The sequence below is a fragment of the Lissotriton helveticus genome, chromosome 5_1 (genome assembly GCF_964261635.1).
Source record: "Lissotriton helveticus chromosome 5_1, aLisHel1.1, whole genome shotgun sequence".
NCBI classification, from domain to species: Eukaryota; Metazoa; Chordata; class Amphibia; order Caudata; family Salamandridae; genus Lissotriton; species Lissotriton helveticus.
Genome location: NC_136065.1, coordinates 370,569,753 through 370,590,980, shown reverse-complemented (window position 1 = coordinate 370,590,980; position 21,228 = coordinate 370,569,753). Strand labels below are relative to the sequence as shown.

Genomic DNA, 21,228 nt, shown 5'->3' with positions numbered 1-21,228 from the left:
CTGCCGAAGACTTCCAAACTGCTGTACAAGCTCTAGTCATCCCTCGAATAGACTACGGAATTGTGGCCCTCAGCGGACTCCTGCTATCCACAACAGCACCCTTAAGAGCCTCCCTGAACGCTGCCGCGAGACTCATTACTGGCTCAAGAAAACACTTGCATATATCCCCAGACTTAAAGTCTCTAAAATGGCTGCCTTTTGAAGCTAGAATACAGCTAAAAATTGCAGTTATGACACACGCGGCCGTGCACCACAATGCACCCAACTACCTCGCTCAAAAGTTGTCTATATCAGGAGGTTCGAGATCCAATAGAAGTACAAAAAATCTACTCCTGAAACCTCGTAGATTCCGGAAAGAGAAAACATACAAGCGCTCCTTCTCAGGAATGGCACCCAGGATCTGGAATGCGCTCCCTCCAGAAACCAGGCTTATCTCCTCCACTGCACTCTTCAAGAAAGAGGTGAAAACCATCCTTCTGGCCAAGATCTCCTGAACCTTATAGGTGTTGGATCAGAGACTCTGCATTGCTCTGTATCTCTGTTCACCTGGTCCTTTGGCACTATACTTCTACTTGATGGGGGACATTATTACGCTACTCTCTTAATACCGACCAATATTTGATACACTTTGGGTTACTGATTCACTCTCCCGATGCCCCCACTCAGTGTTCTCTCTACACTAAGTCATTGGTATAAGCCATCCACACACCCAAGGTGTACCTGAACACCTCTGTAGTGGGATCAATGACTGGTGCCGTCTTATATTACTTGTTTACCTGTTTGTATATTGATATGTTTTATGTATGTTATTATTATCATACCATGTCAGTGACTATTATTCTGCTTCCATTATCTCTGCTCACTCCTACTGCCCCTACCCTGTCATTGTGAAGCGCTCTGATATCTGTAAGGATCTTGTTCGCGCTATATAAAACTTTGAATAAATAAAATAAATAAATAAGTCAAATGGCCTCAACTGTCGCCGCTCAATCTCCAAGCATGGAGGTGGAGACTGGACAGGTTCGGGTGGAGGACCGTCCCCTGCTGCTGCGACAGAAGGTCCTCCTGAAGAGGCAGACGAACCGGGGAATCGACTGACATACTGAGTAGCTCTGGATACCAGTACCTTCGAGCCCAGTCCGGAGCCACAAGGATGACTTGGGCCCGGTCGCGCTTGATCTTCTTCAGCACTCTGGGCAGAAGTGGTATAGGCAGAAAGGCGTACAGTAGACAGCAGCTCCACTCGCGACGAAAAGCGTCTCCGAGCGAGTGCCGCCTTGGAAATTCCAACGCGCACAACTGATGACATTGCGCGTTCTCTTCGGTGGCGAATAGATCTAACCAAGGCTCTCCCCATTGCTGAAAGAGGCCTTGCGCCACGTCCGAGTTCAGACGCCATTCGTGATCCATCATGCACCGACGGCTGAGCTTGTCCGCCCTGGCGTTCAGAGAACCTGCCAGGTGTTGAGCAACCAGGGTCACGCCCTGGCGTTCCAGCCATTGCCAGAGGCGCAGAGCCTCCTGGCAAAGGGTCCACGACCCCACCCCGCCCTGTTTGTTGCAGTACCACATGGCGGTGGTGTTGTCCGTGAACACCTACACTACACTCCCCCGGACAGAGGGGAGGAATGCTTTCAGTGCTAGACGAATCGCCCGTAACTCCAACAGGTTGATGTGGAGCCGGGCCTCCGCCGGAGACCAGAGGCCTCTGATCTCCGCCTCTACCATGTGGCCTCCCCAGCCCTGGAGGGACGCATCTGTCACAACTACGTGCTCCGGTTGGGGAAGGGAGAGGGATCTGCCGCTGACCCAATCGCGGTCCGTGAGCCACCACTGCAGCTGTCTCACAGTGCCCTCCGAGATCAGGACGTGGTCGGATAGGTTGCCCTGATGCTGGGCCCACTGAAACTTCAGGTCCCACTGCAGAGCCCGCATCCGCCACCTGGCGTGATGCACCAGCAGGATGCAGGAGGCCATCAGCCCCAGAAGCCGCAGCGTCAACCTGACCGAGACCCGGGATAACGGCTGAAAGATGGGAATCAGAGCCTGAATATCCCGGACCCGCTCTTCGGGTGGATAAACCCGAAACCGCGCCGAGTCGAGAACCGCTCCGATGAAAAGGAGCTTCTGAGAGGGGCACAGTTGTGACTTCGGCACATTGATGGGGAACCCCAGCCGGTGCAGGAGATCTGCCGTAGTCTGGAGGTGGCGGACGACTGTCTGGGGCGAGCCCGCCTTCAACAACAAGTCGTCGAGGTAGGGGAAGACTGAAACCCCTAACCTGCGCAGATGAGCTGCGACCACCGCCATCACCTTTGTGAACACCCATGGGGCGCTGGTAAGACCGAAGGGGAGCACGGTATACTGAAAGTGCTCGTGGCCAACCGTGAACCGCAGTAAGCGCCGGTGGGCCGGCAGGACGGGGATGTGGAAATAAGCATCCTGCAAGTCCAACGCTACCATCCAGTCTCCTGGGTCCAGGGCAGCTAGGACCTAAGCCAGTGTCAGCATCTTGAACTTCTCCTTCCGGAGGAAGCCGTTGACGTTCCTTAGGTCCAAGATAGGGCGTAGGCCCCCTTTGCCCTTCTTGGGTACCAGAAAGTAGTGGGAGTAGCAACCACACCCTACTACTGGCCCAGGAAAGCGCTCGATGGCCCCCTTGGCCAAGAGGGCCGTAACTTCCTCCTGCAGAAGTCGCAAATGATCCCCCGATACCCGGTGGTTGTGCGGTGGCATGGCTGGAGGAGTCGCCTCGAAGGGGAGGGAGTAGCCCCTTCGGACAATCTGCAGCACCTACCTGTCCGAAGTGACGGTGCGCCAGTGGAGGTGGTGATGGCGAACCCTGCCCCCCAAAGGCGTCACATGGGCCTGAAAGCACGGACTAGGAGGGCTTTGAGGCGGATGCTGCGGGGGAAGGTGTGGACTGACCTCGCCGTTGTCCCCGACCGCCGGGACGGCGGTTCCCACGGCCGCCACCGCGTTGGGTATTACCCTGCGGAGCGTGGCTGGGAGCACGTGTGGGTACACCCCTTCCGTGGCCACAAAAGGAATGAAAGGCGGCCGATTGCTGGCGCGGGGCCGAGAGGCCCAAGGACTTGGCCGTAGCCCTGGAGTCCTTAAAGCGCTCGAGCGCATGGTCTGCCTTGTCGCCAAAGAGGCGACGGCCATCAAACGGCATGTCCATCAAGGAGTTCTGGACATCGGCCGATAAGTTGGCGGACCTCAACCAGGCGTGACGTCTGACCGCCACCGTCGTTGCCATCGCTCTACCTAGTGAGTCGGTGGTATCCAGCCCACACCGTATAAAATATTTGGCTGCATCCCGGCCCTCCACAAGGGCTTGGCCGAGTTTGGCCCGTACCTCCAACGGACACTCTGGCAGCACTTCCGCAACCGTATCCCACAGAGAGTGGGTGTTGCGGCCCAAGAGGCATGCGGTGTTGGAAGACCGCAGTCCCAGACTAAGGGACGAGAAGATCTTTTTGCCGTACTGCTCGTACCTCTTGGATTCCCTGTCCGGCGGTGCCGATGGGAATGCGGTCTGGGAATTGGAGGCCTGGATGACCAGGCTCCTGGGGGTAGGGTGGTTGGACAGGAAACATGTGTTGCCCGGTGCTGGGCGGTGGCGTCTGGCCACGTTCCTATCTACGGGCGAACCCATAGCGGGCTTGGACCAAGTGCCCGGAAGAACGTCGGTCAAGGCCTCATTAAAGGGCAGCAGAGGCTCGGCCGAGCTTGACTGCGGTTTAAGAACCTCAGTGAGGAGATTAGTCCTCACGGCCGCGACGGGGAGCTCAAGGCCCAAGGCCTTGGCAGCCCTCATCAACACCACACTGTAGGTTGACCCCTCCTCTGAAGCCACGGTAGGAGGGGAGACAAAACCAGTGTCTGGAGAGGTGTCCAGGCCACTGGCCTCCCCAAGGTCTCCTGCCCAGTCCTCATGAGACTGACGCTCTCGGGTCAGAGGGTCCTCAGACCCCTCCCAATCCCCTTCATCACCCATCTCCTGAAACTCAGGGTTCTCAACTAATGGGGCCTGCTCATAGAAGTGAAACTCCCCAAACGACGTCTGGAGCGGCGCCCATTGAGGCAGTCCCGACGTCGGAACAGGAATGAATGGGGCATCGGGGACGGCGCCGCCCGGGGACGGCGCCGGAGGCAACACCTGATGGTCCGACGCCGGGGAGGTTGTGAGGTCCACCAGCGACGATCCAGATCCCGAAGGTCTAGCGGCGTCCCGCCGTGCCGGGCCCGAAGGCGCCGGGCCCGAAGGCACCGGCGGCGTCGGGATAGCGGGAACCTGCGGCGCCGGGCCCGATGGCGTCGGCAGCCGAAGCACCCGTCGGCGTCGGGGCCGAACCCCCCGACCCGCTAGAGGCCCCAGACGGGTCCGCTGGGCCCGAAGGCGCCGCGGAGCCCGTCGGAGGAGAGAGTTTCCTCATGGCCATGAGGAAGCGCTCGATCTCCTCCGGCGTCGCGTTGAGCCCAGGGACCGGAGGGTGTGGAGCTGAACGCGGCGCCCGCGACTCCGACGGAGCCGCGTGGGCGGTGCCACCCGAACCCCCGGCCGCATCGCGCGAGCGTCGGGGGGAGTCCGCAGAGCGATGACGCCTCTTGGACTTCTTGTGCTTCTTACCTGACGACGACTTCGACCCGGAGGAGTGCGGCCTACTCTCGGAGCTGGGGTGGCTCCGAGTCAGCGACCTGTCCCTCGACCTCTCGCGGCGCGGGACCGACTGCCGGAGTTCGAGTCGCCTGCGGGACCGCTCCCGCCTGGCTTTCGAAGAGAGGGCCCCGGCAGTCGGAGCAGGCCTTGTCGTCGTGATCGACGCCTAGACAAGTTAAACACAGGTGGTGAGGATCCGTGACCGACATCGTGCGGTCGCAATCCTCGCAGTGCGTAAAGCCGGGCATCCCTACGGCACCAATCGGAGTCGAAAGACTTCGAGAAATGATCAAAAAACGATCAAAAAGTTAGTCAAAAATTGACTAGGGTTACTGCTTTTTCCAGATCTGCGCTTGCTGGCGCGGAAAAAAGAACTGACGTCAGCACGCCGAGGCGGCGTCTAAGTACTCAGACGACGTCATCACGGCGCCCACGATGCCGACGACGGACGCTGAGCCGCAGACAACGCCTACCGACCCGCAAGGGTACTGCTACGCAAAAGTTTCCGGATCCAGTCTGACGCCTGGGGATATTCTAAGGTAAGGAATCTAATACTAACGTGTCTCTTTCAGATGGCTCAAGAAGATTCACCCAAGCTGTGCTCTTGGTCCGGTCTTGACAGTGTGTCTTGTACCCACATCCTTTGATTTGGACACATCCCTGTGTGCCATGCCTACAACACACTGCCATGGCATAGGTCAGCCACCCCTCTAGCTGGGTGCACTATAGTAGTGGTGAGGGTACAGGTGCATGAGCCCTCTATCCCTATAGTGTCTAAACCAATTCTTAGACATTGTAAGTGCAGTAATGCCAAGAAGAGTATATGGTGCTGGGAGTTTGTCATTACGAATTCAACAGCACCATAATGGCTTTTCTGAAAACTGGGACGTTGGATATCAAACTTCTCAGCACATTAAACCAACACTGAAGCCAGTGTGGGATTTAAGGAAAAATGCACTCAGAGTGCATTTTAGAGAAGCCCCCTGAAAAACGACATAACTAGTGTCCTGGCTAAGTGGCTGCTCGCCAGCTGCCACCACCAGACATGTTTCTGGACCCCTGGGTCGAGAGCCTGCTGCTCTCGGGGGTCTGAAACAGTGCACATCCTGAGACGAGGGGCCAGCCTCCTCCTCCAGGATGGGCAGGGTCCACGAAGAGGAAGCTTCAAAGGCCTGCCGCCTTTGTGAACTACCCCAGCCCTTTGCTGCTTCCAGCAACTGGCTCCCGCGGTTCTGACCGCCACTTTGGGCGGAAGAATCAGCAGGTAAACCAAGTGAGGAAGGGAGGTGTGCCCATCCCACCCCTCAGGTGGGGGGAGGGGGGGCGAGGTGAAGCACAACTCTCAGAGCCCGCAGATGGGGGGACCCAGCCAACCAGAGTGAGGCATATGCCCCTCCTCCCACTGGAGGGTGGCATAATAGGGGGTGTACCCACCCCAAGAAAGGGACCCATTGCTTCCAACCTTTACTTAAGCGCTACGAGGCCTCAGGGTAGAAACGCGCTATACAAGCACCATTTCATTCATTCATTCACTTACCTGTAACAGACCTAAAACTAGTATTTAGGGGCAACCCCGAACCTTGCCTCCTCAGACAATAACCGGCCAAGAAGAGAAGAAGAAGGACCGAAGAAGCTGTGCCGAAGCTAACAGGAGGAGGAGAACGCCCACTGATTTGGCTCCAGCCCTACCAGCCTGTCCCCATCGCGAACCTGCTCCAGCAAAATCCTGGTGTGTCCTGGAGCCAGCAACCTCAAGAATCCAAAGGACCTGCCCTGCCTTCCAAGCCAAAGACTTGGTCTCCAGCGAGCAACTGATTTGCTCAACAACAGACTCTAGCCTCAGCCAAAACCTGCACCACTTTGCACCAGACGCCTACGGCCCGAGTTCGAGAGGCTCAACACCACGAGGAGGTCTTCCCGATCCTGACCTCAGATCTGGTGATTTCTGACCTGCCTCGACTCTCCAAACAATGCCTGCAGTCTCTTTCTGGAGGACCCCCAAGAAAGCTACCGGAGCTGGTAAGAAAACCTGAGGCCTAAAGACACCCCTGCACCAGATGTCCCAAGGCCTTGGGTGGCCCAAGTGACGGTGTCCCAACCTCCCCAGGCATCCCAACTTACCTCTCCAACTGGCCGTCGCCTCCAGAAGATCTACGTCCCGAGCCTGCAGTCTTTGTTACAACTGGAGAATCCCCATAAATCAATAGGACACCCAACGCCAAAATAGCACCCTGCACGAAGCCGCCCCAGCACCACTACAGGGGTACTGTAGGTGCTACCTCGGACCACCCTTTGCCCTGAGGCGAACACCAGGAGCTTTGCTCCCATAACCTTGTGGCCTACTTGTGAGAAGCCACCAACCAGAGCCCCCCTAACCCCCAATGGATAACATTGGGCCTCAGCACTCTGCACCCGGCTGTCCTAGTGCCATTAAGGGTGTAACAAGAGTGCATCCTTGACCCTGGGGGAACCCTGGTTCTAGCCCCAGAATACCAACTCCCACAAACTTGTACTTACCTGTAAACCGATAACTCAATTTCCTCCCATAGGACTGCATTGACTGCTTTTCATGAAAATTGTTCCAAGTGTGGTGTTGGTTTGTATGGAACACTGAAAAATTGCATATGTACTAAAAGTGAATTGCTTGCCTTTAGTCTAGGAGATGTTACAGTGTGATATCTAGGCATACCACACTGATTAGCAAAAGTAATCTAAAAAGTAACATACATAGTAATCTGAAAAGTAATTTCGAAACATTGACTTACCTGTAATTCAACTGCATTTAAACCTGCATTCAATTGTAAAACATTGCATAAGATTTTGCAAATCATTTATTTAACTTACCTGCACCAGGCTTGGCGCCAGAAATAAAATAACTTAATATTTTTGACACAAACACATTGTGTCAGAGTTCAGTCCTTTAAATTTGTGACATCATTTTGTGCCTGAGTGTGTACAACCAATGTTTAATACTACCCTCTGATAAAGCCTTACTGCTCACCCACACTATCACACATAGAGAGTAAGGTGCTATCTACTTTTACCTCTGCCTACCTTTGGGGTTCCACTGGACTCTGTATACACTATTCCTCATTTTGGTAGAGTATATTCAAAGCTAGCTTCCTACACCTGGGAACTTCCCCCTCCCCCAAATGACCACCCCAAGCAAGGAGTGATGCATCCAATACTACTGAAAGCTCAGTAGGGGGTATGAACAACAACCTGCTGCAGGTTGGTTAGCTAAGCATCTTTCAGCCACCACTGAAGGCCCCGGAGCTACCGCTACCGAAATACAGGTTTTCTCTGAGACACAACCCGATTGCTGGGCCCACCACAGGCAGATCCACTGGAGAGCCAGTAGGTGCCAATGGGCTTGAGGGGTCCAGCAGAAGGTCAAGAGCTCAAGAAGCCTCAGAGCAATCTGCGTCCGAAATCAGAAGCAGGCCTGAAGCATCTGGATCACAATCAGAATGGCACAATCATTTCCAGGACTGGATCATCTGCACTGACTTCAGATGGGATTTCGACTAGTTTATGGAGATACAAGGGTACCAGCATTTTGCTGGTAGTTCACAACGGACTGTGGTAAGTCTGCCTTCCAGAAGGAGCCGCTGAGGTATGGGAATAAATGTATCTTTACCTGTGAAGATGGGCTGAGCACACCGGCATCACCTTCATAAACACCTTTGGAGAGGGAAGGGCTTAGCTAAGGCAGGACAGCAAACTGAATATGGTCTGACCCCACCACGAACCCAAGAAGGCATATTTGGGGGGTTCAAGATGGTTTTGAAGGTAAAAGTCCTGTAAGTCAGAGGAAACATTCCAGTCACCCAGATCCGGGGAGCAAGGACATGGGCCAAGTTTGACATCCTGAAGTTGTTCTTCCAAAGGAAGTTGTTCAGAAACCATAAGTCTAATATCGGACTGATCCCTCCGTCATTTTTGGGAACCAAAAGACAACAGAACTAACACCCCCCTGCCCATTTCTGCTTGGAAACTCTAAGGGCCCTTCACACCGCAGTGATTAAACTTCCTGGCCAAAGATGGAGGCATGATGTGCCGACATCTGTACAAAACAGGTGTAACAAGTGGAAGAGTGGATGTAAAAGTGGAGAGTGTAACCCAGGGGTCTCCAACGAGTAACTTGTGAGCTACCAGTATCTCTCCAGCTACCTATGAGTGCTCTCCTATGTGCAGCCTACAAATATAGAAGCTTTTACTAGGCTGAATTATTATTGCATACTAGAATTAAAACCACGTATTCGAGATGAAAATGTGCATATTTTTATAACTCATAAGCTGACGTTTGGGGAAAATTGGTTAAACTTTCAAAATGAATTTAAAGCTATTATTTACCTTGGTGCCAGGGAGGTTGCAGCTATGATCGTTATGTATAACCCATGCAGATGCAGTCAAAATGGAGGTGTTTTACATATTTACTGTTGGCAACCCTGCCTTTTGCACTGATGTGATCACTGCTGACAGTCCTGGATGGGGTGGCCACTATCACATCACAAACATTAGTAGAGCGGGATGATTTTCATTGAACCTAAGTAGTTCTTATTACAGGAAAGGTTGGAGACCCCTGGTGTAACCATACTGCACAACCTGTAGGACCCACTGGTCTGAGGTAACTACACATCAGCCTGGTTGCACAACCATTTGAGGAGGTATCAAAGCGGTTTGAGAGCTGTTGTGGCAAGGGATGAAAAAAGGAGTAGTGCTGTGCTTGCTGACCATGGCATCTACCATCACATCTTCTGCCCCCCCTAAAAAAAAATTGGTATTGATTCTGGAATGGAGGGGTTGGTGATAGCAGGCCTAAGGAGCAAGCCACATCTTAGTTGCCATTTAACACAGATTCCACTTCTGCTTCCAAAAATCCTTGAGCCATCAAATGACATGTCAGTAAAAAACACATGCACATTCCCAGGTAAACCAGTGTAGTGAATCAGGGCATGGCGCCTAATTAACATACTGATGCTCAAGGCACAACCTACACACTCAGTCTTAACTAGACCGGAGTGTATTATAACCACTTCCTGCCTTCTTGAGTTATTTTAGAAAATACAAGTCATGAATTCCTCTGAAACACCAGCAACAATCTTGCACTCCATAACCCAGTTAGTACTTAAAGGGGCTTCAAAGCCAAACTGACAAATGAGAAGACCCTCTTCCCCAACCATCTAGTCACTTTGATTCCCCATCTGATGGAGCAGCGGGGAAGGTGTTGTGGTTAACCATGCTGGGGGAAGCCTGAACTACAAAGCTTTCAGGTGCTGGGTCAGAAAGACCAGATTCGCAGGCTATGACAGGTTGCCTTACTGATCACTTGCCGAGAATGGGCCAACATCTGCTTCAGACTTGAAATAGGGGTCTAGGTTAGATACAGAGCAGGTGCAGTAGTGAAAGAGACTTATATGGCCTTCAAAGCAAGTTTGCAGGTATGGGCTGTGTAAGTAAATGCCTCTTTTTGTTTGTTCACGCCAAAGTTTTTGGATTGATGCTGCTGGTTTTCAAATATGAGAGTGGACTCAGGACTGCTAACTACACCTTAGTGCTAGTGCCCTGACCCTAAAGTGTATGTAGAATTAGCTATAAACTATCGGAAGGCCTACCTACCTGTAAGTCCCTAGTATATGGTACACAGAGCATGTAAGTTAGAGGGGTACCTCAGGGATTGCAGCACTGGTTGTGCCACCCTGTAAGTCCTACAAGTAAAACGAGTCTCTCGGTCCACCACTGAGGACTGGTAGGGCAGTTGTCTTTTGCTCCCCTGACTTTGCCATTTAAAGCAGAGGCAAAGCCTCAACTTCCCCTGTGCATCTGTGTAATTCACCTCTCTGCCAGGCCTACAGAGTCCTAAGGGAGGGCACAACACTTGACACGTGCAGAACATGTAGTTTACATGTTTTGACAGTAAAAACGCGAGACTGACATTATTAAGGTGGAAAGGCTTGGTTGCAAAATTAGTGAATGCAGGGTAACACGCGTAACTCTCAGCAGTGCTAACTCCTGAACGGTGCAACTAAATTAGGTCCTCAAAGGTATCAGACAAGTAGCTACATTAGGCTCGACCTGAATCTCAAATCGAAATTAAAGTAACTGTCACTTTGTTGCCTTTAAAACGTAAGAGTTTCAGCAAGGCGAACAATGAGGGATTGCAGGCTAGGGAGGGGTTACCTCTCTCTTGCACGAAGACACATGGGTGTTAGCCCCAAAAGACAGGCTTGAAAGGGAAGCTGCTTTCAAATGGCAAATGTATAACACTAGGGGGGAGGGCTGCCCCATTGTTTAGACAGACAGGCTGGCACGGGGAGCAGAGAGGGGAAGCCAGTTGCCAATCCAGTTTCCAAGAGATACGTAGCCCCGAGGTAGCCACACCCCTGTGGTGGGTTATTGAGGTCCACACAATGAGAGAGGGGTCTCGCCATCTTGAGAGTTTGCTGAATAGTGCATCCTGGCATGGCCAGGGGCTATACACCAAAGGAAGGGGGCAGGAATCTGGTAGTCCATAGGCGACCAACCGCATCCAGCATGGTGGACAATTGTCCTAGCATAAAGAGGGCACCCCTGGCACTCAGATCTCAACTGACCTGGAAGGTGAACCAAATAAGGACTGCCTTGCTGCACCGAGGGACCAGTAAAATGAGGCTGCACCATCGAAGAATAGACCTGCTGCACCCGGTGGCTAGAGAAGAGAGAGAATAAATGTGTCTGCCGTGTCCTGATCAAGAAGAAGTTATCACTAGAGCTCAGCGAAGCCTAGAGACTACAAGGGCCAGCCAACATGTTTCCTGTTCTCAGCACAGGTACACAAAATTTGAATAAGCTTGCTGGGGCAGGCTGGTAGCCCAAATTCATCAATCTATCACCACTGCCGTGCAGCACCTGGGACCAAGACCCAATGCAAAGAGTTGCAGCCAAGCTTGCAGAACCTGGGAGTGCTGCCTGAGAGCTGCAAGGACCCTCAGAGTATGAATCTATCGACCCAGGAAGGACTGGCCAGTGATGCGACACCAGGCGACTGGCAGCCAGTGGCAACTAGACTTCTGCCACCTTGGAGAGCACTATGTGGGAAGTTGCCCATCTGATCAGGACAGCCTCAACCAGTAGACCACATCACATCCACAGCATCCTTAAAACATCTTCATCAACTTCATCCCTTGCATATCAGGACCACTCCATAGGAATCGATCACAATGCACATAAAGTGCCTGGAACTGCTGGAAGATTGCTTCTTCTATGCACATAACTGTTTCAGAGGACCATGCTGTTGCCCCCCCGACTAGCTCCCTGCCAGAGTTTGTTGCCCCAAGTAACTCTACTCGACCGCATTGACACCTGTTACTTAAAAAGGTTTCTACGTTTCAAATTGACTGAAGTTGCCAATGCTTGTTCCGTTGAGGGAAATGCTTTGATTTGTTACATCATGTAAATTCTATATCTCCGGAACCCTCTGGTGGATCCTTTTCGTTTCGATGTCTAAATTCTTATAAAAATACAGGCAATTATTTTAAACTGCTGTTTGATTTCTTGAGTGTCGTGTAGATTTCTTTCATTTGTTTGGTGCTGTTTAAATGCTTTACACTTGTTCCTTTGTGTAAGTCTTGCTTCTCAGGTCCACAACTATCCAAGATTAAGCTGAAAGTTTAACAAACAAAAGCTAAGGGTCCTAAAGGAGTTGTTAAGTGTATTACACAATACAGGTTGTGGTTGCACAACCACACCATATAACGCACTCACTTTCCTCAAAGGCTGGGGCTGGTTGGGGAAAAGGGAGGTGCCTGACAGGGCCAGTTGGTGCCAGGGTAGGCCACGCTGGACGAAATAAGTCTGGGGTCCCTGAAGTTTCCATGTAGCCCGACAATGCACCTAAAGGAACTAGCATCCTCTGGAAAGGTTGGAGCATGGTCTCCTTTAAGGCCTGTACTTGTTGCGAGCTGATGATAGGGCGATCTTACCATCTTTGAGAGGAATGTTGCCTTGGTCTATAGAACCAATTTGTCTGAGAAAAAGGTGGTGTACGGTTGGTAAACAGAAAGCTTTTGCAACTCACTCACGCAACGTGATCACAAGGAGGAACACTGTTTTCAATGTGAGCTATTTCAGGGAGCAGCTGCGTATAGGCTTGAATGGAGTGCACATGAGGAATGCAAGAACCACACTGAGGTTCCACAGGGGCTCATTCATAATTCAACAGTGGGAGAATCATGTTTCACTAGTTTAGAGAGCTAATATAAGAGCCTTCTCATTTAACAACTCATCAATCGCCGCAAACATAGGGAAGAGACTACACTTACCATGTTACCCTCGTCTAACACACTTGGGTGTAGTCACATGACCCCTCACGCAACACGGAAGCCCGCGAGCCAGCAGGAAGTGGGTAGGCTTCATAAGCAGTCACATTTTCTCTCCTCTTTGTACAAACGGCAAAGAACGGCAAGGTCAGGTTGAAAGGCACAATGTTCCGTCTAAAGTAGTAAGTGGGTGAAACAACCCCTGTGGGGGGGCGGGGGGGGGGGGGGAGGGGCGCTTGGAATGTTTTCAGAGCCGGATACAGCTGACATACCTCTGGGGCATAATGGCATGTAGTAGTCATGTTGACTTTAGATGAGTAGTAGCGTGTCTCGTTTTGAGGACGGGTGACAGTGAGTGCAATGTCTGAACAATTGGGATGGGGTGCACAAATCCCTTCAAAATTCATGAGATGTACATATGGACCTGACATTAGCAAACTAAAATGGGGTTTGCAAAAGTACACCGCCTGTGGCAGTGTTTTTGCCTATATCCGCTTATCAGGCCTTGTGATAAAATACTGCTCATGAGAGACTATGTAGTGCCAATTGTATGGAGAAGATATGTTTAAGTTTTAAATGGGCATGTTATAGACAAACTGTACAAGTGAATAGGAACAGATAGCAGATGATTGTGAAGCATACGCTGGGTCCTAGCAGGTCTCTTGACAAAAAAAGCCCTTCCCACCAGAATACGAGAATATGTGGGTTTGAAAGTATTTTTGAGTTGTGGTTTTAGCAAGTACCACAAGGGAGAACATGTGAGTCATTATCCTTTTTCTGTGCAACCCCAGGAGGCGGCTGGAGAGCCTTATCTAAGGTTGTAAAGGAAGCAACTGTTATCTACGCTCCTTGCTGGGGTGCATAAATAGCCTGTGAATCTTCAACAGACCCGCGACTGTACCTTCAAAAAGTGAACTCATGTATTTACTATTCGTATACAAACTACACTTTTCATCTGACTATATGTTTTCGTTGACCAGTGTGTGACTATAAAGGACATCGTTCCCCTCTTTGACCAGGAAGCTGGTATCCCCTAAAGTCTAGGGTAAGGGACAATTTCCACTATACAAAACCAGAAAGTGGTTGTAGTATCTCAGGATTTTTGATTACTATTGTCATTAACATAATACTGTGCACAGTGCATTTGTGTCATCCTTTTATGGGTCATGTCACATATCACATGTGCTCAGTGTGCAGTGGCATGCCGTGCAGTGTCACTTATGGTCTTATTTTTCAATAGGTTAATAGATTAATTGCTTCCCTCAGGTAGGACTCACCTGAGTGCATTATTTTGTGTACCCTCTTTTATAACGTCACAAAATTTGGCAAAGTGGCCACTAGGAGGAATTTAGGGGTCCTTGATCCTGAGGAATGCCCGAGACCCGTTAGCACTATTTAATAGGGCAGAAACATGTTGGCCTAAATATAGAGACAGTGTGAGTCGCTGTTCTCAACAACCATATCACCTCGGTTTTTTAATCATACCTGTGATCCCTACGTAATAAGGATGCCTCACAGGGGAACTGCAAAATATTCTTAACCCACTGATCTGGATCCTGCCTTTATCCAGTAGCTTTTTAATCCAAGAACTCCTTTCTGCTGAGTCCAACAGGAGGTCGAGTTCACCCTGGTGGAACTGTCCTACCATGGTGGGAAGAGGTTGCAGATGATGAAGCATGACACAATTACGTGTGTGAGGCTTCCTCTTCCATAAAAATGATCTTCCCTTCCCTATGCACTTGGACAGAAATTTTGTAACATCCAAACTGGACTATTATCTGTGACTTGTATTCTGCCTATAGCTGCCGCACCCATTTGTGATAGTTGTAGTTTAATCATGCCTTTAAGCATGGGTAAAAACTGGACTGGCTGTTTGGACTTGGAAGTCTTCTTCCTCCTAAGCAAGATGCCGGTCCACTTTATGATGGGCAGTGGCCCTTTGGATGACCCTATGGTAGGCAGTGTTAACCTCTGGTGAAGATCCCGGAGGTGGAGGGTGATGTAGTCTACACTGTAGTCACCCCAAGGGTAATCTGTCATCCCAGTGTCTAAAGGTTGGCGATAAGGGTCGATGGGATCATATAGACTGCTGTCATCATATGGACGACATGGATCAGAAAAGGTGTGTGGGGACTGTAGGAAAGTGCCCCTTTTTGTCATGGTCAACCCCAATGTTTGCCACTGGTACAGATGTTTTTCAACTGATGTGTACTGGATCCCTGCTAACAAGGCCCCAGTGCCAGTGCTCTTTCCCTAAACACAGGGTAAAATGCTCTAACTGTGCTACAATTGCCACATTATTTAGCATCCATGTAAGTCCTTAGTAAATGGTACCATTGGTACCTAGGGTATGAGTACTAAAGAGTGACCCTAAGTGCTGCAGCAAGTATTAAGCCGCCCTAAGGGACCCACATTCAGACTGCCATTGCAGGCTGCATGATATGGTGCAAACCATGTGTGAAAACCCGACATGGCACACTCACTGTGTGCCATGCCAAAGTCACTGCATACATTATATGTATGTCACTGCTACTGCAGGCTTTAGAGCCCTAAGGTAGGGTGCATTATATTTTACGTGAGGACATATCTGCATGAGCAGATATTCTCCTGTGCTATCTAGTTTTATTACTAGACATTGCAAGTGAACAGGGAAGTCATCATAAGGTATGTACTGGGCACGGGTCATCACGAGTTACCCAGCTACACAATTGCTTCACTAAAACCTATGGTGTTTGGTATCAAACACCTTGTCTTAATAAACCCATACTTTTACCAGTATTGGATTTATTATAATAGGTATCCAGAGGGTCACTACAGAGGGGCCCCCTGAAACCTACTATTCTTCTAGCCTTTGCTATGTGACCCTGACATTCCTCCAGACCTGGAGAATGCCATCTCCGGCCCAGAAGCCCGTTTTGGATGGGGATAGACAAGAAATTAGCTATGCAATAGGCATGCTGCACATCCTAGCTAGTCAAACCCCTAAGATGGGCTACCTGATGTGCACCATTAAGGGTGCCACCATCTTGTTTTTGGCAGAATTAGGAACTCTGGGGTAGGGGTATGCTCACTCCTCACAGGAAGTGGTCATATAGAAGGTATATTGACCCCAGGGGTAAATAGCCCATTGGCTATAACCCTTCACTCCCCTAAATTGAGTATTTAGCTAGCACCAGACACCAGGAACTCAGATTCGTCTGCATGAAAAAAGAAGTAGGACAAAGAAAAGCTGAAGACGCGAGAACTGTGAACTAGCACTGAACTTGACGCAAGACCCTGCCTGGCTGCTGCTGTCCTGACAATCAACAAGACCCACTTGTCCAGAGAAGGAAGAGCCTCCTCAAAACCTTGGAGGTCTGCCCAGCACTTTATTGACCGAGCAACATCTCCCTTGGAGTGAAGGAGTCACTTCCCTGTCCCAGCAGGCACCGACCAGATCTACCAGGTAGAGCATTTTGTCGACCCCCGGGCCCAAGGGAGCAATGCCCCAGAGTAAGGACTTTGAGGCTCCCGAGGTCAGCCCCAGATCCCCAACGAGTATTGAGCAGCTAGTCCATCCCAGGAGCTCTGCTGCATTAATACCCGGGGTACTGCACCCAGTTGCAAGCACTAAGGCTTGTTTTTGTTCAGTTCGAACACCACTGCCAACAAAACATACCTGCACGCTGAGGGACTTTGAGAGAGTCCAGCACCATAAAGAAAGTGGCCCTGCTGAGTTTCTTTTCCTTCTTCTGCAGGTACACCAAGAACCATGAGAGCCTCTAACTCACTGACCCATCGGACAAAACACCTCTGCATCAAAGCCTCACAGCCCGAGCTTAAGTAAGCAGATGGTGTCTCTGTGGTCCTGAAACCCTCAAAAGCTGAGCCCCCTTTGGGTGGTGTCAGACTGTTCCCCCAGTCATTCCTTTTAGCCTTTTGCTTGCAGGTACTTTTCCTTATCACTTAAGCATGTAGCGTTCAAGGCTACCCCCGCATACAGCACCTCAGCACCCGGGCAGGTTAACTTGAACTGTTGGTGCTTTCTTGGATCTTGGAATTTACTTGCTTTAAGTCCAGAAGAACAGTCCTGTAAGTAGTCTTTATACAGTGGCTGTTTCTCCCATAGAATAACATTATCACGTTCAAGGCTCAACCCTCAAATCCGACAGCTGCCATTCTCTAATGTTATTACTGTAAAAAATGAAAATGTCTTAAGTACTTACCGGATTCAAATAATCTTCTATTATATATAAAATTATTATATTATATAAAAATCTGTGCTATTTTTCTAAATTGGTCTTGAGTTTTTTCTTAGGTATGTGTCTCGTTTATTGACTCAGTGTGTGCAACAAATGCTTAACACTAACCTCTGATAAGGCTAAACTGCTCGCTCACACTACCCACAAAGAGAGCATTTGGGCTTATTAATTTAAACCCTGTAAGTCAAAATGAGGTACCTCATTCTGGTGCACTACATTAAAAGCCAGCTTCATACAGAGACCAATCAGGTGACTCTTGTGGAGGCAGAGGAGGCGTTGAGCTTAAGAGTGGTGGTGGAGTTAGTGGCAGTGGTGAGGGAAGTGGAGGAGATTTTGGTGGTGGAACATATGGGAGAGGGCGTGTACCCATGTCCCCAAGTTTCTTCGGTGGCAGTTTAAAGAGAACTGGAGGGAGAGTTCTTCTTCAAAGCCACACCTTCTCTTGTGAAGGGGTGTCTCTGAAGGTTTCAGCTGAGGTGATTTTGCGGAGATCTTCCCAGTGAAGAGCTGGGTAAAGAGATGATTCTGCAGAGTGTCTAGTTCCCCATAGAGTCTCTATAGAATCAGTAGCTCCAACTCTTCAGATCCAGCTATCGATGAAGTTTTCGGTGTCAACTGGATGTTCAGCATTAAAAGGACCCTTGTTGCTAAATTTGAGTGTGAGCAGGGTGCTCAATGCCCATTGGTAGAGTAGGGCTTGATGGCAGGCAAGGCTTGATGCCCTTCTGTGGAGGTTTGGTTGACTCCAAAGCCTTTTCTCAATACTGACCGGAGTCCAGGCGGAGGCCAAGAAGGCAGCAGTGTCTTTCGTCTGTGCTAAATCAACATGGAACCTTTTACGCAACTTTGGTTTGGTTGCATAGTGCCCGAGGATATGTCTGTTAGTTGGGTGCTGGCTGGCTGGATTCCAAATGGACATATCTCTTTGCTTTTTTTCGCAGCAGAAGGGATTGGCTTCTCTGAAAAGGCCCTAAGTCTCGGAGGATGACTGTTAGTGCATTTTGTGATGTGCTCAATAACACACTGCAGTACCTTAATGTCTTTTTGGAGCATAAGATGAAGCAGAACTTGCAGGAAAAGTCGTTGTGGCACAGATTGGTGACTATCTGACCACAAGTTTTTCAAATTTCACATGAGGCAATGTTGAAAGAGTGTTCATTTCATCACTCCTCTTCATGACTACGTTCTCCAGTGTCGATAGTCAAGGGAGGACATGCACTCCCTTGAAGGGAGCAGAGTAGGCCCCGGTGTTCGGAGCATCAAGTGGAAGTAGGCGGTCCTCAGAAGGTGTGTGATGAAGTAGCATGATGGAAAGTTGTTGAAACATGGACAATTCTTTTAAAACATCAGTACTGAAATTGTACCGCATGGGCCTGAAAAAGTGCAAGGCACACGACAAGCTCTGAACCCTCTCACTGTACATCTGAACCTGATGGCAGAAAAAAACAATCCAAGATGGATTCAGTGCCCATGCACACTCTTGACCAAATACCACAGCACACCTTGTGACTCGAAGGACTTGTTCTGAGAAAAACAACTTGCAAACGTACAAGACCCACACTAGATGGCAGGAGTATGCAGAGCATTTGTATCGACAGCCACATCTGCTACAAACACTTTACTTACAATTATCTATAACATGGTAACATCACAATTGCATGTGTGGTCTTTTTACAAATGATCACTTATGACATCATCATAAATGTCATGCAGCTTTTATTGCTGTCTATCCATTCAAACTCCCACAGGATTACGGCTTATACTAACCTTGTCCTCACTCAGAGGCTCTGCATTAGATTCATCCAGTATGATCTCCATGATGCTCAGAACCTGTTCTGCCACAGCAGCTCCACCACTGTCTTTGCTTTCCTGCTCAGCCACAAGGGCCTGTCAGGAGAGAATGGAATAATCAATGCAGAGTTCATGGTTGCATCTCATCCTGGCACACAAATGGAGAAGTATTTTCTACCTTTATTATTAACCAAACATATCCCATGATGTTAGCCCATGAGAGTCCGCTCCCATTCCTTACCAAATTCAGAGTGCCCAACATGACATTTAGCGTGTTCATCTCAGGCTTGACCAATTGTTGTCTATTAACTTTCACCTTCACGCAGTAACTGAAGAGCTTTAAGAGCACCTGCCAAGACACAGAGGAAAGGGAAAACACAAGAAAATTAAATGCAGAGTCGCACAGAAAGTTCACAAATAAAGAAGATACCTTCAGCAGTGCCGCAAGAAAGGCAGCCCCTGTTGGTTCAACATAAAGGGATCTTGCAAAAGAAAATCCTAGGCCCCATAAGTCACAGAAAGGACACAACATTTCAAGTTGATAACAAGATGCCCACTAAATGAAAATCAAAGGAGACCCCTAGGTTAACTCCACAACATGGAATTAAAGGGGACCGGGGAACACACACCTTCTTTCTTCACAATCACAGTAAACACTCACCCAAGGACTGGGAGCTAACAATCACTTTACCTACTGTTTCCTTCTGTGTAGAGACTGCCCACAAAGTTCTGTACATGCTGCTTCACAGAGGGACAAGTTAACATTCATGTACCCACAAATCCATTTTTAATCAGAATATTTGCTTTCACCATACACAGAGAGGTTAGGGTTATTTGTTATCATATTGCACCCAAGGTACAAACACCCTTTTAATTAGTTTAAAAATTAAGACCTAACAAAACTGAGTATGTACATTTACCTCGCTCTCATCTCCATCACGTAAGGCAGAGTGTCCCATGCACCAACAGCGACTTTCAAATTAGAGTACTCATCCTAACTGTAGCCCTATTGAGAAAGAGTGGCATTCATCCTCAAGCCACTACCTTCCTATGCAGCAGATCTTTCACCTACAGAGCACAGCTCAATGCCCTACTCAAACAGTTGGGTGTTAAGAACCTTGCTAATCACACTACATTCATTATAATGTGTACACCTACTGGGCAGAGCACACTTAACACTCTTTGTTCAGTATCTTGCACTGCAAGATTCCCACTCATCACATGTTCACATTCATTGTGTATAGCCCCAACTCACATGACTTGAAAAAAGCATTCACCATGCACTGTAGGCACTTACCACTGAGATAAATATGGTTCCTACTCACAGCATATCTCCAACTTTTATTGATTGGTAGTCACATGCCTAGTACTCCTGTGAAAATGTGTTCTTTCTCACATGCACCACATACTCATGCTCATTTATAGGAATCTCACATTCTATTCACCTGGAAACCATTTTCATCTGTGCAGGTTGTAAGCCACTCACCATCTATTGGACATACTTACATGTAGTATGTTTCCACTTACTGTCAGAAGGTGCCGTCCTTGCTTAAAATCCTTGATCCCGGTCAAGCGGTTCAGCATGCATTCCAGGCCTCCACATTGTGCCATCACACTTGCCATTTTATATACTTCTTCCTCATCCTCCTCTTCATCTATGAATAAGAGACAGGTAATGACTAAGCTACAACACTATCAGTGTACTTCATGACCTAAAAACAATGTGTCCTTCATGACCTAAAAACAATTTGGCTTTCCTAGATACCTCTTTCCATTACGCTAAAAGAGCAAAAAATAACTATAGAAAACTCCTGTAAAAGTCTTGGCACTGGCAAATACTGGAATTGATGTAATCTCTATAGTAACAAGTTACTTAGTTTCGATAAAGTTCTTTTTAATGGACATGATGATAGCTCCTGCAGATTTCTAATATGAACCTTCTTTCTTTCCAGGTGTCAGACTAAATCTTGAATATCTGCGCCCATCACTACGACAATGTAATGCTTTCTGACTTTAAAGAATGGTTGCATAGTTTTAAAGCGATCTTGCAGTGGTATTTGGAGGAGAAGGAGCTGAAAAAAGACGTCGGATGCTAACCTCTACAGGTCTCTTGATCTCAGTAGGGACAAATGTAGTGCTGTTGTGCAGACGCTAAGGTTGTTGCCTCTATAAGGAAAAATGTAGCACTGTTGTGCAGAGGCTAAGGTTGTTGTCTTGGCTGGCTCTAGGG

At 49.1% G+C, this 21,228-nt stretch overlaps 1 protein-coding gene across 11 annotated transcripts in view; it reads right to left on the bottom strand.

The window, feature by feature from the left end:
• Nucleotides 1–21,228, bottom strand: part of UBR4 (ubiquitin protein ligase E3 component n-recognin 4) — a 2,329,353-nt gene that overhangs the window by 134,072 nt on the left and 2,174,053 nt on the right. For all 11 annotated transcript variants that reach the window (XM_078642504.1, XM_078642505.1, XM_078642507.1 and 8 more), the window contains 3 exons: nucleotides 20,526–20,653; nucleotides 19,240–19,347; nucleotides 18,975–19,094 (listed from right to left, as the gene is read on the bottom strand). In XM_078642504.1, the coding sequence (XP_078498630.1) occupies nucleotides 18,975–19,094; nucleotides 19,240–19,347; nucleotides 20,526–20,653 (356 nt within the window). The remainder of the gene's footprint in view (nucleotides 1–18,974; nucleotides 19,095–19,239; nucleotides 19,348–20,525; nucleotides 20,654–21,228) is intronic.